We start from the raw sequence: 19,878 nt of genomic DNA, 5'->3' as shown, positions 1-19,878 counted from the left end.
TTCAGAGAGAAATATTGTACTTTTTACATTGTACATTCATCTGACAGCTTTAGTTACTAGTTACTTTAAAAATGAATGATGTTTGCACCTAAACATCTACTTTATGAAATACAATGTTATATTATATATTAAACTAACCAACAATATACAGTACAGGCCTACAAGCTGCAGCTGAAATGATTAGACCAGGGGCCATCAACGTTTTTTAAGCCAAATACCCCTTAACTGAGAGAGAGACAGGGACCCCCTACTACATATGTTGTATAAAAATTAAGTTGCATTTTAAACTGGGTGTACAATAACGTGTAGGGCAGCCTAAAGCCTTTATACATACCTTTTTTTGCATAGAATACTAAGCTTTTTAAATAGCCTAATTATTGTTGCCATGATTTTATAAATCATGTTTTAATGTTAAACATACATGTGGTACAGTGACTAAGTTGAACTGTATCTGTGGATGGCTAGCTTAGTGACTACCTTACCTAGCCTAGAAATCTAGACTCCCCCTAGCGGCAGCAAATGTAATTTGCAGCCAGGGTCAGTCTAGCAACTCTCCGTTGGCTTGCGAGCTGGAAAAACCTAATTCTGGTCAGGCCAATCACATCGTGTACAGAGTCGGTGGGCGGGGCTTAACATAAGGACGGTTCCGCCTGAATTCCCTGCAAAGATGGCTGCTGATGCTGGACAAACGTGGTCTTTGGAATCGGTTTTAGCCGCGACTCTGGAAGACTTGGAGTTCAGCTTTTCTTTGAGAAAAGAACAAAGAACGGCACTGAAGTCATTCTTAAAAAAGGAAGATGTGTTTGGAATTTTGCCGACCGGTACGGCAAAAGTTGAATCTGTCAACTAGCGTTGCTCTGCCTGGTTGCAGCTCTATCCTATTACGTGTAGAGGGAATTTGAAAGACAACCATTTTTCCTGCCCCTCGGATTGAGCCCTGCCAATGGGCAGTTCCCAGACCCAACATCTGGATGTGGCTCTGGCTTGTCAGGCTACACCTTACCTATAGGCCAGTAACCCTATCCTCAGTGGGGATTTATATTTGCTAATAATATGTTAAATTCATGTTAAGACTTTTTAATTTTTGAAAAAACTTTCAAATTTACTCCGAGGACCCCCTAGGGGTCCTGGGACCCCCCCCTGTTGAAGATCCCTGGATTAGACCATTACACACAACTGTTTGAATCGTTTCCAGTTTCTAAAATGTGAGGATTTTTCGGCATTGAGTACTTTTACTTTAAATATTTTATTTACATTTTCCTGATGGTACTTACATACTTTTACTTGAGCAGGACTTTCACTTGTAACAGTGTGGTATTAGTAGGCTACCTTTACTTAAGTAGAGGATCTGAATACTTTATCCACCAATGCCTACATTCAGTTGTCCATTCAATTGTCTGTTGCCTGTGGTCAGTCGATGGATCTAGGGATCGAGGGCAGCCTGGGTTTACTTGTAAACGTGTCATTGTTGCCAATAAATCTGCATGGAGTGAACTTCAGCAATCTCCGGTGTCTTAATGGGAGTCCTGGTCTGACACAGTCTCCTGTACTGCAGCAGCAGTGGGGCTCACGCAGTCAGTAAGTAAAGAACGTTACTTCTAATTTGATAGATAGGCCCTATAAATTGAATGAACTAAGTAAAGAGACACAATTATTAGTGCAATATGGGTTGTGCAATAAGTGTCAGTATACCATGGGTTGTGCTATAGGGGTCAGTGTAACGTGGGTCAGTGCAACATAGAATGGTGTAATATGGATCAGTGTAATATCAGGACAGTTTGTGGTTTGTTCACTATAGTCGATGCTTTCCTGTTTTCTATATGTCCCTTGTTGTCCACTCTTGTTGTTATTGTTTGTTCTAACATGATGTGATCACTGTTCTTGTCCTTGTCTCTTTGTATATAGTCTGCATATAGTGTCTGTCTATGTATTCATTAATTTGTGTGTAACACCAACCTGCCAGGGGGTCTGCAGATGGAAATTAGCCTAAGGCTATAATCTGGTCTATTTACATTTGTGAAAGTGTTCATTAATATGTATTGTCCCCTTTTTCTTTCAAAATAAATAAATAAGAGTAAAATGGCAACGAAAAAAAACCACCACATCAGCAGGACGCGGAAGGCCCGCCCTCTCTGAGCCGCTGTCAGTCAGTCGGTCCTCTGCACTTTCTCCTGGGGGAATGGTTCTAATTAAGGATTTATGGGGACATTAAATCCACTTCTTCCACAGTTTATGGGGTTATCAAATCATAATGTGGTGCCATATTTCTCAGCACTAAATACCTTTGTCCATCATTAAGAATTATTATCAGCAGCAGACAGCAGAAACAGCAGTGGCAACCCTAATGGCAGTAGCATTTAATCTAGAGTACATTCTGTATTGGAGCGTGGACTCCATGTTTGTACATTCCAGTACTTATATATGCAAAGCACATACCGAACATAATATTTTGTAATCCATATTAAGGGAATCACTCACTACTGTAATAACTGAGTAAATCCACATCTATGCATACTAATGAATAAATAAATGTATGCATAGTTGTTGACTGCTGAACCAATTTAGGTTCTAATTCCTAATATCACATTTCTTCACAGAAATGAGCCTTTTAGTAAATATTAATTGGATTTTGTCCATGAAATCCTATGAAGTCTAAGTTGGTCCTTCCTCGTTTGTCAGCCTTTCCAAAGTTCAGAGGCAGTTTTAAAACCGTATCAACGCTGCCCTCTTCTGTTAGCCAAGTGAATTATGAATATTGTTTGAAACGGTCTTCGTTCTGTGCAATGCTAGTTGAAGACTATGACATGCAAGTATCACAGGGTTAAGTCCTGCTTTTCTTTTTTTTAACTTCATTGCCTTTAATTCACAATAACAGGTAATTACCATTAGCCTGACGTGTTCATACTCAGATTTTAGCCCAACCTCGAATGTTGTGGGCGGGGCAAAATTCGGCTGGCATCCAGGCTAAATTACCATCACATTTTGCCAGAATACAGCATAGAAAATCTGCTTGGAAATATAGGAAATATTGGATAGGATATAACATAATGTAATTCTTCTTAATAAAACATCACATTCATTATTCATTTTACTTGTTTTCATTTTAAACAAACTGTATATCTGACTAAAATACACATTTTTTATAGGCTCAGTATGCCACTTTAAAAAAAAACCACAAAAAAACAATTCCAGTGCTGGTTCCATGGTATCAGAATTTTGGATAGTCGTCATGGAAACATCAATTGGTCATGTGACAAGGGCTGGGAAGATTGGCAGAACAGGCAGCCAAGTGACCGTACTCTGATCAAATGGATATTACAATTGTCTGATTGACAGCATTCGTAGCCCAATGGATTTTGGGGGGTGGGGAGGTTGGGGGCACCAGGGGGGACCAATGATATATGAGGGGAGGGGGGGCTGGTGCAACCCCATACCCCCCTTCTAGCCCCGCCACTGCAGGGATCCCAACCAAGATGTCCTGTTTGTTCCAAGACTGACCGACCACTTGGACTGCTGTTTATTACCTCCAGCTTCCCATTCAACATGGAGGTGTCCTAATAAAGCAATCCAAGCTAGAACTCAGCCTGCTGATGTGCACTGACTGTACTCTGACAGATGTGGGCGGCACCCTTGTCAAACCAGTCTTCTCAGAGCAGAGATGTGTCTGCGCCCCCCCCACACATTGTAATAATGCTGTCAACTTCATCCAGAAGTCATTTTTATCGTTTTAAAGTGTGTAAGCAACAGTTTAGGGCTGAAACTATTTTTTTTCTTATTATTTTCATTGGCAATTAACCTGTAGATTATTTTTTGAGATTAATGCATTAGTTGTTTGATGTATAAAATTTTAGAAAATAATGAAAAATGTCAGTGTTTCCTAAAAGCCCAAGACGGCGTCCTCAAATGTCTTGTTTTTGTTCACAACTCCAAAGATATTCAGTTTACTGTCATAGAGGAGAGAAGAAGCTAGAAGATATTCACATTTAGGAAGCTGGAGTCAAAGAATATTGACTTTAAAAAAAAAAAAAAAAAAAAAAAACTGATTATCAAAGTAATTGGTGATTCATTTCATAGTTGACAACTATAATAACTCTAATAATAGATTCATCTTTGCAGCTCTACAACAGTCTGAAGGACAAATCGGCTCATGTGAACTTGAACAGGAAGCACACTGACCGACAACTTTGTGCATAACTTCTGCTCAATAAAGAGATCTGCGTAGTTTGTCTAATATAAATCTTTTAGTTTTACTACATGTAGTCTGGCTTTGCCAGACCTTCCTCCACAGGACTGCGGAGTTTTTTCTGCCCGTCTGTGACGTGTAACCTTAGCCAGCCAATCACAATCATTAGATCTTGGTAGTAGCATGCTGCATGCTTATTGGCTCACTGACGCTGATCGGATTTACTCCTTAGGTATTGAAACTGGCTATTGAATAAGGAGGCATTTTTTGATACTCAATACTTACGAGGAAATTCGTTTGGGGTCTAAAAATTATTGAATTCGGTACCCAGACTATCTGTAAAGGACGGAAACCACTCTTGTTGATTCCTACCAGGTGCAATAATGTGAAGTGAACTTGTGTAATGTAAAGTTGATAAAAATACTTGAAGACAGGTTAGAAATCACCACAGAGTAAAGAACCAGTAATGATGCAGGAAGCCTTTTCACACTTATTATTCCAACAAAGTCATTATCACTGAAGAAGCTTTAGGTTGTGCGATTTTATTGAGTGCCACATGAAATGCAAACATTATAGTGTATCTCTGAGTACTGCTGTAACTGGTAAAGTGTAATATTTCAACTCTTCACACTAAATGGCCCTGTGCATACATTATGCATTTTTAAATGGTCTATATTATAGAATACAGTTCAAAAACATCAAAAATATTTGTATATTGAATCTATAGTCCCTCATAAGCAACAAAACAAGTCAGCAAATACATAATTTTTTTTTCATCATTTCTACTCAAATTCTGCATACAAAAGAAATATAGAAAAAACTCGAGGGCTTTTGGCCTGACTCTAGACACACACACACACACACACACACACACACACACACACGCACACACTGAAAATGGCATGCAGTGTAGGTGAGATTTTGGTCCCTTTGTGTCAGCCGGAGAGTCAAATGATTATCCAGATCCTCAAAGAGTCAGAGTGCCAGTCCCGTTGAGCTTGTCTAAAGCGTTGGCGTTATGAAAATGTGGCCTCAGTACAATGTGGCTCGAGTCCATGGCAGCTGTGCATTATTAGAGCTAAGAATAACCTAAAGAGAATGCAGAGGCCGGGCCATATGAAAAAAAAACAAAGCCCCAATTCACTTTACGATTATAAGAAAGGCAAGAAAGTTAATTATAATATTGCAAGTATGGTTAAATGTGATCAGAAAAGAACATCTTCTGCCATTTTGTTGACTAGTGTCCACCTCCACGCAGCCATCCCAAGGTCTATAACTGAGTCAGATGGTGTGGAGCTTCTGGCAGAGCCAGAGCGGGGCCAGGTGTGGAGTGGCAGACTCACTGGCGCTGGGACACGGTGGCTTGAGGGGAACTGCCCGGGCCTTGGTACCTCTGTTTGGCGTGCTTCTCACAGTACATCACGTCTCCGATGCAAAAGTGGCCCCTCATCCTGAGGTTGAGACCGCAGTCTGTGCAGGTGTAGCACTCGGCGTGGCGGAAGCGGTCGTCGGCGATACGCACGGCCAGCGTGCTGTGGAAAGACAAAAGCAGTCAAACACACCGGTCCATCCGACGTCACGGTGAGATGATTTGCCTCATTTCCAACGCAAATCAACTCGCTGGTTGCACGTTTGTGACAAGACAACACAACAGCAGAAATATTTGCATGGTCATGTCATACGGACACAATTAGAATGTGGTTTTACTATGAACAAATGATTTGCCAATGTAGTAATACACTTTGAGATTCTTCTCAAACAAGTGACAATTTTTGAATCTGTATCGTGACACTTTCAAATCAACTTCAAATCAAGAGAATGCACACATTTGATCTGCTTTACAAAGAAATACAACTGGCCCATTGGCATATTGGTTTTACTTGCTCATTAACACTCCAATATGAACTGAAGACATTTTCAGGACATTCAGTAATTAGATGGAATAACTGGTTGTTGCTTTGGAAACACACACACACACACACACACACACACACACACACACACCCCCTACCTCCTGGCACGCTAGTCCGCTGAACGTGTGACTGCAGGAGACTTACCCGATGCTTGTGCCGCACTTCTCACACGTGTGGATTTTTTTGACTCCTCCCACTGAGGTGCTTAGTGTGGCAGCGCTGGGCGAAAGTTTCCCTGGGAACCGCAAGGCTGCCTCTGGAGTCAAACACAGGAACAGAGCTGCTCATTGGGATGTTGCAACTGGCCTGCGTCTCTGTTTATCACGTAATCACTCGGGTCGGCCTCCGCTGGCCTCTGTCAGCGGAGCTCGTTTTCTGTTTCCCACTCATCATCACTAAGCTCATCATCACGCATGGCGTGCGCTTTCATGAAACGGGTTTCCACACATCGGTCATTATCACGTCATGAAAGAATGTTATTGCTATCAGGATTTATTTGCACCAACATTTATCAAAGTGGATGGGAGGGGGGTGGGTGGGGAAGGAGGACGACAGATGCATTCCATGATATGCTGTTCACAATATGAACTGCACACGGGAGAGCGTTTCATCCTGCACAGGTGACGGCCATATGGCAGTCCAAGTTACAACTCGGTGACTCACACTTGCTTGCTCTGCACACGATGCACTTTTAACAGCAATGATTTTAAAATGGAGAGGTGACAGCTAAATAACTACAGGAGGGGATATAAATTAGGTTGCATTTGACAGAACAGCTGAATCCTGAGATGCAACCATAAGCCCTTCGCAACCCATGCAAAGGGGTTACTGAGAACAGTAACCCCAGTAACCATCAGTCAAAATCTAAAAATAAATGTACGCAATCTGCCAGGTTCCTCCATGCAAACACATTAGCCGATTTCTGACCGGAGGGATTTTTGCAGTTTCTAGAACATAAAATTCCTAGAACTTTTTCCTTGTGTTCCGACTGGACCAATTTGGGGATTTTTAAGCTTCTCTGGCCGCAGTTCCTGTAATTCGATCAGCTCCTACTTCAGGGCAGGGTCTTTTCGCTGTTCCCTTTTCAGCATAGGGACCTAGGTCAACGAGGGTAGTTTACGGTACAGACAGACCGACCAACAACGGGACAATTTTTACAATTTTCGCCATCTCATTCATCACTAAATTCACTTCTGACAACATTTTTAGGCGAGAAATGAACTGTTTCGATTTCGAATATAGGCATTCTTGCGAAAATTAATGCCGAATTGACAATTTGCTTCAAGTCCTGGACAGTCCTGCTCAGAGACCGCTCTCGTAAATAAGAGGCTTTCATTTCGCCATTGACTGTTCGTTTGTTTAACTATCACAACACATGTCCATCATAAGATTAACGGGAACCTGTGGTTAACTGTCTTTTCGGAGTTAGTCGTTTAAAGTATGACAAATATGCTATATACATTAGATTTAGTATTTAGTTCACTTTTCACTCCCTTACCCCTCCTATAGTCCCTATGGCCACTTGGCCAGTGTGAATGCAAATAAAAAAACAGTTTGGGGGAGGAGTAGTTGGTAGATCTGCTCAGAAGTAGACTTTTCCTATAACTACGTTCAGTAACTACTTGGTTGGAAAGCGGCTATTCATGTCCCATGCATTTTCTATATCTTCAGTGAGAGTGGGTACACACTGTTTTTAATCAGGCATTTTTTATATAAAATGCCTGTAAAAGTTCAATAGATTATATATGATAAAATATTTGTGCAAGAATGAACACTAGTGAGTATTTCATCTAAAATAGACAGATTCTTTCGCTTTTCAATTGTGCACATTTGCAATGCAGAGTGCTTCTCACCTTTCTCGTCAGCCTCCAAGACCTCTTGCAGTATTTTAAAGGTGTTGGACTGACGAGGCACCGAGCGGGACTCTTTATTCTCCTGAATCATCTTGTACACCTCCGAGTCCCTGTCGAACTTCTGCATGGCAAAGTCAGAGCTCGAACTGCTGTAGAGGGAAGAAATACAAATATAAATCACAGGTTGCAGGTCATCACATTCACTAAAATCAGACGTCGAGCTCTCGGTGACGGGTTCTGTGGAAAATGTGCGTTTATGAGAGATTTGTGAGTCTGGTTTAACTGAATCCAGAGGAAGTGAAGGAAAGGGCAGCAGCTGGCTTTGAGACTTTGACCTCAGAGCATTAAGTGTAGATCGCAAACCACAGGCAAGAGGCCAAACAAGTGTCCTATCGCACATCATTCCCTCAACAGGACCCCGTCATATCCCCTTACCAGAGGCACTGTTCCAACTCAGAAAACAGCCTCGAGGCAAAAACAATAAGGCAGACTGTGGAGGCTGTATAGAATGCGTAGTATCACCTTTAATGCAACATATGAATGAATGCTTTATCACACGTACTGTAGGTTATTAAGTTACATCATTTCAGCAACCACAATGGAAGATTATATGCTGTCAATTAATTAAGAAATTGGGAAAAAAAGAACAGTGGCTCACTTTACAAGCGCATTCTTTACCCCTGGTGTGGTGGAAAAGCAGTTATTTTTTTACTGCTGCTTCCATACTTGATGTGTGGTTGAATACCAACCTCTTCCTGAAGCAGCACATTTATTACAACCCTGACTGACTGAGGATTAATAAGTTAAAAATAAACACAAGAACACTAAGTATGTTCTTGTGTCAGTGGGAGCTGGTGAGTGTGTGCTGTCAGTAGGAACCGGTTGGCTGGGTGCAGGTGTGGTTTGATGCCTTCCACCTGAAGACATCTTGTCAGCTAGAATCAGTCAACATAACCTGACCGACTGGCACACCTGTTGTCACAACACATCTGTCCAAATATTTACTCTTCAAACCGACGCGTACGCTGTGAAGAATCTGCTCGGAGACAGTGACCTAAACCTCCACCGGGGAAACCTTTGGGCATCGCTGCACTACGGAGGCCTGGTTTTTGTTGTACAAGGACACAGTTGCGGAGCTGGACAGTGACAGATTTGCAGCAAAAAAGTTGTTTGCTCTGTACTCTACACCAGCGAACAGGGTCAGAATTGAAGAGCTTTTTATACACAAGCTCCCAATTTACTGGAACGATTAGGTACAGTAATTTGACAAATCAACTTAAACTAAAGTAGTGTCACATATTTGGTGTCACAGCCTTTGTAGACTATGGGATTTATGAAACTGCAAACTTCAGCAAATACTTGATATCGTTCCTGGCGATGCGTTGCCAGGTCCAAACTGCATCTGCAATCTTCACTTCTTGCTCTTATCAGGCCTTCAGTCTGTGAAACATGCTCAGATATGGATTTAGGTCGATTGTCGAGGATGACAGACTTGGCCGGTCAAATTCAGCCGTTTGGCCAGAAAGAAAAGAATTCCCTGGATGTTTTGGTTTTATGTTAAGGACCACTGTCCTGCTGAGCCTCAAAGATCCTTAAGGCTGAAAGTTAGCACTCTGACCTCATAGTCACAGTTTTATAATATATTATAGTATTTTAATAGAACAAAGATAAAACCTTTAAAAAATGTCACTATCCAAATAATTGTGGTCTTCTCTTGTACATGTAACGTTCCCTCAGTGTTGCATGTAAAACATATTATATGTTCATAGTGGTTCACAACCTTTCCACCACTGCTGTGTGCATGTACTGTTCCTGTCTGTATTCCAGCTATATGCTTCTCGTTAAATGAAACAGGAGATGGCATACAGACAAGACAACAAATCTGAGGCTGAGGCAAATACTCAGACCCTTTCCTCTGAGTCCCTGAACATGGTTCAAATTGAAAACAGACCTAGAAAGCACACCCTCCAAGTTCTCCACATGCTCAGCTCCACCCTCAGCAATCCCATTTCCATTTTCGCCTCGCTCACCATCCCTTCTGAAATTGCATCCTCAAAACAAATGGAAAGTCTAGGTCAAATGGGAGGAAAACAAATAACAGCAGTGCGAGGGGACAGCCTGCATCTGAACAGGCAGTCGTGTGCACACAGATCTGCAGTGGAAGCAGTTAAGATTTCACAGGAGAGTTGGTTTTGTTCTACTGTACTCTACTGTACTGTTCTCACAATGATCTACACACTGCCTGCATCCAAAATTAACGTGTTGTTGGTTTCCAGACCCAGACTTTGCACAAAGCTTCAATGATAAAGATCTAGTCATAGCACATTAGCGCAGCCAAAACATATCCGAGATCACAACCACAGCCAAATTCCAACTACATTTCTCAAAGAGTCTGACTGGCAGTACAACACCTAAACCACAGTCTGTACATCCTGACAAAAGAAATCCAAATGACAAAACTCAAAAATGACAAGACTCACCTCAAAAAGGAAAGAAAGAGGGAACAAACGAAAGGGAGCTCAACTTTTCTTTCCAGTAACTGCCCCTGTATTTCTAACACTGCTGTAGCAACTCGGAACACACAAGAGAAGAAACAATATTGGATGCCGAACACAAACCTCTATCTAAACCAGACGGGGCAGAAAAACAAGAGGCTGACTGAAAGGTGTGCCTCTGGGCTGAAACTCATTGGACATGTGACAGAAGGGGTGGGTAAATGGGTGTCACAGAGTCTGTGATTGGCTGGGGAGGAGCAGGGAGAGGCTTGGTGTGCAGGCCGGGGGATCCAGACTCGGGGCCAATCAGGGGGAGAAGTAAAATCTGACTTTTTTGGGGAATATGGGGTGGTGGTGGTGGTGGGGGGGATTTGGATATGACTGAAGTTGCTGACATGTCATATCACTAGCCGTGGTCACCCGGGAGGGGGAGGAACTGGGGCCAAAGTCAACTATCCTGCACTGTGAAAACAGGCACAGGGCTCTCCAGCAGAAAGAGAGCGGACACAGAGGATTGTGTGAGGGACTAAAAGAAGATTTAATATCTGCAAAGAGACAAGAAAACATGTGAGTGGAAGTGAATCCAAAATAAAAAAAATAAAAAAATGCTCAGAGGGTAGCACCTGCATGCTACAAACTGAGTCACCATACAGCTACATCACTTCATCAGAGGGGGCGAAGCAGGAAATAGCAAACTGCAGTGCAAGTGGTGGTCACAATATAGTCCCAAAGGCTAAAAAGTTCATTTCGTAGCTGTCGACTCAAAACAGCTTAAAGCACCAACAGTCCGTGAATTAACGAGGACTTTTGTACACTAAATTACTGCGTTGGTTTGACAGAGTTTTTCAGGCCATTTGCTCAATCAACTGCCTTTTCACAAAGACCTTTGAAAGGAAAGCAATGTATACGAATGTGCGAAGGAATGTTTCTAGCAGAGACTGGCTACCAGATGAATTCCAAATATGGGTGATACTGCAATATCCTAACCACTGGAATAACCTCACCTCGTCCAACACAACATCCCTGCAATATAAATTACGGTTGTCAGGCTTATGGTGACCATTTGAAAGTTGAAACCGTGTCAGAACAGTTGATGAAACCATATCGTAGGTATAAGTAGATACCATTGTGTCGGGAGATTACACTTCCATGAAACCATTCTGTACAAGAACTAGAGCCTCAAACATCAGCGTACAGTCAAATCAGCACCTTTCACTCTCAACTTCAACTAAATGCTTTTCTGTTTTCTTTTTTTTTTTTTAAACAAAAGCAATTAATTCAATACTTCCATGATTGTTTACATCAAACTAGGCCTGTAGCAATTTTTTTTTTTTTTTTTTACATAATCACGGTTTCTTTGTTTAACTGCAATTAATTGCTAACATTAGCTGGTCTTAAGGGGTTTGACTGTTGATGGTAACTGTTGTTGGCACTTGACCCTATAGACGTTCATAGCAACACAAATGCCAAGTGGGGATCCAGTTAGAAGAAATGTTTTATGATAATCAAGGCGTTGTATATTTCATAGGCTGTATACCGGTGTCATTACATTATCTGGGTCACATAACAGTGATAACCAAAAGATGAATACTGGAATTCATTAAAAACTTGAAATTTGTTTAAAAAAAAGTAATAAACATTTTTAGATTTGACTGAAAGAGCCAATTATTTCTGACAATTAATTGTACAGCACATTTGGAATTGTTACAGCTCTACCTCAAACCTACAATACATGTTTTTTAAGGTTTACATAAATAGTAGCAGATGTAGTATGCTCCCGTTTTTTTAGCCCCATCTCCCAGACCTCTCACGGTTTGTTATTTCTCCCGGGAAACTCCCGTAATTTACATGGCCCAAACTCCTTTATAAATAATTGGACCAATATGTTTGTCTAATGTTGACCAGTTGCCAGATCTTCTATGAAACGCATCCTATTCACACAAGCCAAACACTATATACACAATAACCTATAACCATCAACCTGGCAACCTATAACCCAGTTGCGCAGTTGATCTCTGCACAAGCATCACGGAGAGTTCAGACCCGAAAGCGAGCAGATAAAAAAAATGGCAGGTGATGGAGAAATCAAAATATAGCTGTAAATTTCAACAGTGTTATGTGCAACAATTTACATGCATCTTACCTAGTCATATCGACAACCTCCACGCTTTTTGTAAGGTGTGGAGAATTGATTTTAACATAGCGCACGGAGGGAACAATTACATTACCCAGCACATTGAAACACAGCGGAACCATCACGCAGAAAAGGCACATAAGGGCAGTGTAAAAAGATAGTTACAGAAAATCGCATGAGCATGAATAACTGCACTCTTTGCTCTCTCCTATCCTGCAAGATAAACCACACCAGTTTGGCCAAGAGGGCACTGAGAGCAGCTAAATCTGCCACATACAACTACAACACTTCAAGAAAAAAAAGTGAGCACATATTCATATTCATGTTTACAAAACCTACTGATGTTTACCAAAGAGACAGTTATTGATTAAATGTGTTTGTACCAGTGTTAAAAACTGCAGTGCAGTGTTTCTGTGATGTTTTGTTGTAATAAAATTACAAATAAAAAAATATAAATAAATATGAATACATTAAGTTATGTTTTAATTTATATTGCAATGTAAATAATACACTTATAACTTACAGTACACTTAAGTACCCCCCCAAATCTCCCGGATTTTGAAAACCAAATGTTGGCAGGTATGCTGAAGACCCCCTTGAAAACGAGATGGTGCCTCTCAAGGGGTTTACCCTCCAATTCAATTTTTAAACTAAATAAATGACTGCCAGTACTAGCTTATACTGAAGTTTTTTCTTATAGTTTTTCCTTTGTGTATGAATTGACTATAAGCTTTTCAGGTAATGTTGATTTCTTCTCTAGGCTCAGATCTGTGGGTGTAACCCCTACATGCCTGTAGATGGCGCTGAATGCCTGTACACACACTCCTGTTAGATAGGCCACCATCCTGCTACTGTTAATATGCGGAAGCTTCAGGCTGTGCTTTACACTTCAATCTTTGAAGAGCAACTAGTGTCATGGGCTAAAATGACTAAATTTATAGGCAGGTTTTCAACACATCGGTTTTTTCATATTCAAGCATATAAATAAAGTACAGTGTGTTCTGTACGTCTGGCTGGACATTTCAACTTTGCAACAAAAGATGCAACTATAAGATTAGATGCATGTGCTCACAGCAGTCAGTTTAATACACAGAATTTTGCAGTGAACTATGAGGTTTGCTCATGTATTATTGGTGATGAGAGTGGTCTTTACCTGCGACGTGGGGACATGGGTACGTCCCGATCAATGGGGCTATGGGGCGAGTAGCGTCCTGGTGGGGTCGGGGTTCTGCTGGACACAGAGTTATTTCTGTGGTCTGAAGGGGAGAACTCCTGTGGAGGAAGGGGAAAGCGACAACAAAAGCGAGAGATGAGTAAGCATGAAAGTCAAAGCTTCCTGCAGCAGCTGAAACCAACTCTGCAGTTCAGAGTCGAGGAATCTACCGAGACAGTGTGCAAGTGCTTAGACCATGATGCAATGGTACTGTACAAGAGTCACAAAAAGAGCTGTGTTCAGTGCAGAGGCAGGAATTTGCCAGCAGTATTTCTGGATTACAGCTCCTCCAAGCAGCGTATTAGCACTGAACAAATGCAGCGTCCTTGTTGTAGGAAGCTCTGAATCTAAGGAGACCGTACTGTATGACAAATTGGAATTCAACAAATTCTGACCCCATCGTGTAGTATTTATTCAGTCAAGATCAAAACGGGAGGGACTCAGTAGCTTAAAATGGCTTCAGATGGAGAAATACCACACATAGTTTCTTAATTCATCATCATCATCTTAGTTTCTTACTTAATCATCATCATCATCGCTTTGACTGAAACCTTTAAGTTAAGTTCTGTCAGTGCTCTGAAAGTTTCTATTGCATGAGTCACACCCAACATTCCTCTGCTGCAGGCTCATCAGTCTCAACAATCACAGCAACCCACATCAACATTTTTTTTAGATCTTGATTACCATGTATATCAGAGCTGTACTTCAGCCCCTCAGCTGATACATTGGTGTGGCAACAGATGTTTGGCACTGACTCCAGTGTTGGTCTAATGGGAAAGCCAGAGCCAGCATGTACTTCAATGGCTTCCAGATGCTGTGCAAATCTCGCCATTATTCGTGGTAGTTCGACAGTGTCCATCGTCATGAAATGAGAGAAGACATTCCACGCGGTCAGAACCTCATTCAGCCAAACTGAACACTTACAGTACTGCAAAAACAGTGTAATTCAGGAAGGAAACGGTGAGCAAAGTCTTAGTTATGAAGTGTATAATGTTTGACTTTTGACAGAAGAGGGCGCTACATACCTGCTGTACACAAGCAGCTCCTAAACTAAGGTCTCAGCAGATGTGCAAATGACAGTTTTTATTGCAGCGGTTCTCAGCAGAAACCAATGGTCGCAGGACACTCAGTTACAACATAGCGGGCAAAGGTTTATTTATCCAAGTTTAATTATGCAGGAGCGAGCCACTAGTGAAAGTGACCTCAGGCACATGTTCACACTAAACACTCAGCACACCTGCACTTAAGTCGGCACAGCACATAACTCAACCCAGACACTTTTATCGTCAGGAATTCCAACAAACTAATTGTTTTTAACCACAACAATTTCTGGCGTTTAACCACGTCCACCTTTAATACTGATCACAGAAAGCATACTCACGCACTAACGCTATATTCAAACAACAAGCTATAAACATGACTTTAAAAAAGAAAGTCTCCAAACACTTTCACAACTTCCAGTTTGCTGAGAAACAAAGCTATTACTTTATTTTAGGTCTATGCACAGTCCAGGAAAATGTTGACTGTGAATCAAAACAGCCCACAGATTACTCACAGAGTACAGCTTTCACAATAAAGCTCACTGAGTTTTTCTCCCTCAACCGTCACCAGCTGGCATTAATGTTACACAGGCTCCATCCCAAGGAGGAAATATCTTTACCCGGGTCTTTGAACCAGTCCGGTACATGTCTGTGACTCAAGTTGGAGCAGTTGATGGAGCTCGATACTCACACAGTGGCACTGATGGAGTCAAAGATTTGTGCCTCTAATGCCAGCACCCGCTTCCAATTCAGAAACTCTTTGAACAATGTCTCTGTTCTCAATTGAGTCCAATTTTCCTCTTCTTTTTCCTTAGTGAGTGGGCAGATTAGTGGTGCGCGCCAGGAAGCTTTTACCAGAAATGATCATTGGGACTTCTGCGTGCGATTTCTTCCAGGCTAAATCCGGCATAATAACTGCAGGGCTCATAAGATCATATATTCCATATCATCAGAGTACAATAATAGAGACATCCATGTCCTCTCCTGCTGTGAACCAATCTTAGAAGCATATACCTGATAGACATCAATGCTTTAGGGATTCTTTCAGGAAGACCCGGGTGAAGCCACACACTAATGCAAACCAAGCCTATGTTATGTAAGTGTCTGGCAACTAAATGTGGATCTTCATGCTCTCCAACAGCAGAAGAATTACAGATACTATGATCTATGAGACTCAAGAGGAATGCAATGAAGTAAAGAAAAACAAAAGGGAAGAGAGAAAGAAAGAAAAAAAAAACAAGCGCTCCACTGTGACAGCGAGTATGCAGCTGTGATTGAGCTTAACCTTAAGAAAACACCACCACAGCAGTTGCCCCATCACAGTCATCCACTCTATAGTCAGCGATACCAGCCTTTTATAGTGGTAACCATGGCATGGCTGGCAAGGGCCTTAAACTGGGCTCCTTGTTCTGGAATCATCACTGTTCCATTGTAATCCATCAAACCATTACACGCAGCCGATTTCAGAGCTACAAAGCATTTGGTAAACTGCACCATGGCAGTGCCAACAGTTCCCCCAATGTCTCATGCACCAACAAACTTAGGGAGGGGCACATAGGCGAGCCGAGGAAAGCCTATTTTGTCTTGGATGGGGGTTACGTGTCAGACCACTGGAGAAAATCATGAGCCAATTCTTCCTGGTTCCTGTGGCTGGCGAGAGGAGGAAGCTCTGATTGAAGTGGCACTGAACTGTAATCAAGAGCTCACAGTCAACATAATGTACCCGGGTTCATTAGGGCAGGGCATTGGTATCCTGTGCTGGTCTTGAGCTGCTCATACAATAACATATCTAACCTAAAAGTCTGTAAAAAGTTGTGTGTGTATGAGTTCATGCAAGAGAGTACATACAGTTAAACTCTCACACTTGATTCTCAATTTATAAAAAAAGGCTCCAAAAACTCAAATCAGCTTATTATGAGCAATGGGGTCCTATACATATGCACTATTTCTGCAAAAGTTAGGACAGTTTTGAATATTTCACGAGAGACTTCTGTATTTCTGTTCTTGTCGGTGCTTTTCGCCCAGTTTAAAGTGGATGGGGTTTAGGTGGAAAAATGTGACCAACGGCTAGATTTCAACATGTAAAAATCCAAATGTGTGCTTTTGCGTTCTGTATTGTCAACCAAGACAGGAATGACCTGACAATTCATAGCAAGCCACACCAAGAGAGTCTTCAGCCACATTAATTGTTGCAATAAATCGCTTTAAACCGTTTTTATCTGCGATTTATTATTTAAAAACCATAAGGGGTATCGGCTTTAAAAGATCTGTTTTTATAATCTCTAAAAAGAAAAAAAAAAAAGAAATAAATAAAGTCCTTTGTTGCTCTAAAAAGCACTTTTGGATGACTTAGCCTAGATGTCATGATCTGATTTAAGTAAATGAAAGACCAAGTGTGGCTGGCTTTTGGTCAGGAAAAGGCTCGTTATGGGAGGGAAAAATGGCGGCTAAACTGTCAAAAATCCATGAGAATCACCCTATGATGAGAACAAGCCATTGTCTGATTGGATACTTCAAGACACAAACAAACGAAAATGGTGAACTGAAGTGACGGCAGCTGTTTCAAATCAAGGCCCATGGGAGACGTTGGGGACAGTGCCAGTGGAGGAGCTTTGAGTCTGGCTCCAAGCACTCTGCATCATCATCATTACCACCCTGCAGCTTCAATTACAGGGCATGGGCCAGCAGCGCGCAGGGCCGATGCCTAGGGGAGGTTTTTTTTATTTCGGGAAGCTTGATGCTGCTGTAAGAAAGGGCTACGATTGCTCGTTCACTGTCTCCACCACAGACACAGACATGACTGCTGTACTACAATGAGGCGGGGGGACAGCAGACATCCTGGGTAGGGTAATAATCAGAGCTGTGTGCAGTATTTCCTATCCAGCAGTGTGCATCGGTGGAGGTCCTGAGCAAAGACCTGAGGCGGACGGTAACCTACTCGTTATCCACCGTCACTGATGGACCCTGCCTTGTAATTATGTCTGAGCGATGGTGCATTACTGGGTCCACATTCTGCAACAAATAAGACACGATTGTTTTATATTTAAAAAAAAAAAAAAAAAATCACGTCATTAACATTCTTTAGCTTTTTTTATTGCCTCCTATCCAACTACATCTGCTTTATGAAAAAGGTATCAGACTAAATAATGATACAACAAGACCAGTGGGCTGATGGGTTCAGATGGACTACAGCTTCTATGGTGGCTGCTTCAAGTGATGAGCCCCTTTCCGCGACTCTATATATGTATGCTCAAGCCCAAATTGAATATACATAAACCGTCAAGAGCAGTGTGGTTCCCAAAACCTCACGTCGAGGACCCATAAACTGACAAATTAGACCACAACCCACATTAGATACAATTTTGTCCCGTGGTCCCCCCCATCTGATAGACTACAGAAAGTGTATGAACCCCATGACCAAAATAGCCACATACAGTACATTCATATGTACTGTATGTGGCGTTCTAGAGAAAATAAATTTTTCCCTTTTGTTGGGGATTCCCTGGAAGCCCCTTAAGGAACAATATAGGGATGTAAAAATCTTCATATACAGTGCCCAGTCCATACTGCAGTACATGGAGTAAGCTTTTGAAATCAAGCTCAATCTTTTCAATCCTCTATAATGCTGTCTACATATAAACTTTTGGCCCCAGCTTACACTGTGCAGCATTCAATAACATGGAATAAAATGGCAGATTTGTGTGATGCCAGCGCTAATAATACCTCCCCCTCTCTACCACCATTTGTTCGACACGGCCACACACCATCAGACCGTTCCAGATATAAACCATATGTACAAGATTAGAGGCCAAATGAGCGGCAGAGAGATCAAGACACGGGGATGACTGCAAGTATACAGTAATGCACGTTAGCCAATGTCAGCTTAAACGGAGCTGCCTTTAGTTTTCTAAATTTCTGCAATTTAGACTTCAATTTCCATTCATTTAATCTCGACTTTTGGTGCAAAATGACACAATGACGAGTTTACGAGTTGATGGAAATATTTGGCAAAAACATCATGTCAAAGTTTTTTCTGTACTGTAATGTCAATGATTCCTGCAGCTCAGCACATGAAAAATGTGGATGAACCTGATTGTGTGTGAATTGGAATGGCGCAGTGAATACTTTAAGACCTCAGAGAAGCCAAAGCGGTCTCATGTGATCATTGTGTAGGTGGTCTGAGGGAGGCACTCACCCACACTGCCACCAAAAGTCAAAGACACAATGAGGAATGAAAAGAGTCTGAGCATTTATTTATCCACAAAGGGTGCTACAAGCAACACATTCTTCATCCCTATAAAATTCCCCACAAGGCTCCGACTGGAGCAGCGTATCAAGCTCATTAGACATCTGGAGTTCATTATGGTTGGGCTGAAATTGCTGGACTTCATGATACTTTTAATTTATGGTCGCCTCTTTAACAAAAAAGGACAGTAACAACTGAAGGAAGATGAACTTAAACCAAGTGTGCTGACTCATTTTGAGCTGGGAGGTCTGGGTAGGATGCCACCTTTAACAACTCATCAGTGATAATCTCTCCATAAAGCTCTAATGGCCAATGAGCCTGACAGCATCACAACTGCAGTGATTAGACCGAAAACATCTGCCATGTCTCACTCTGGTTTCAGAGGTACAGTAACTCTACTGTACAACAGTGCTATGACTTGTCATGCAATACAATATGATGGACTGCAGCCTAATACTCCTTTCTACTTGACTTTCCGTGAATGGGGGAACAAAAAAAAAAAAAAAAAAAAAAAAAATCTAAAATGATTGCAAGATGCATTTATGGTGTCTGGCTGTAGCAGAATTATTCTTCAGTGGTCCGTGACATTTTACCAGCTTAACAATTATGATTTATGAACAACAAATGCAGCTTTGTAACCATTTCCCTAAAATGTAGGTGTTGTTCTGTGTAAAACTACAGGAATATATGCCTTTTTTTTGCTGGCATGAATACACTGAGGGGCAGTTATACACGTCCTTCCCTCGACAACAACTTTTGGAATGTTGACATACTGCTCAACCACCTTCCTAAGCAGCACCA

At 41.6% G+C, this 19,878-nt stretch overlaps 1 protein-coding gene across 1 annotated transcript in view; it reads right to left on the bottom strand.

The window, feature by feature from the left end:
• Nucleotides 1–4,704: 4,704 nt before the first annotated feature.
• pdlim2 (PDZ and LIM domain 2 (mystique)) overlaps nucleotides 4,705–19,878 on the bottom strand; it is a 40,919-nt gene continuing 25,745 nt past the window's right edge. Inside the window, exons 7-10 of the mRNA XM_028578160.1 lie at nucleotides 13,732–13,850; nucleotides 7,950–8,098; nucleotides 6,241–6,352; nucleotides 4,705–5,715 (exon numbers count right to left, since the gene is read on the bottom strand). Coding sequence (XP_028433961.1) covers nucleotides 5,523–5,715; nucleotides 6,241–6,352; nucleotides 7,950–8,098; nucleotides 13,732–13,850 — 573 coding nt within the window. The 3' untranslated portion in view covers nucleotides 4,705–5,522. The remainder of the gene's footprint in view (nucleotides 5,716–6,240; nucleotides 6,353–7,949; nucleotides 8,099–13,731; nucleotides 13,851–19,878) is intronic.

Source organism: Perca flavescens, chromosome 5 (assembly GCF_004354835.1).
Source record: "Perca flavescens isolate YP-PL-M2 chromosome 5, PFLA_1.0, whole genome shotgun sequence".
Classification (NCBI taxonomy): Eukaryota; Metazoa; Chordata; class Actinopteri; order Perciformes; family Percidae; genus Perca; species Perca flavescens.
The sequence above is the reverse complement of the archived record's forward strand: the minus strand, read 5'-3'. Positions and strand labels throughout refer to the sequence as shown.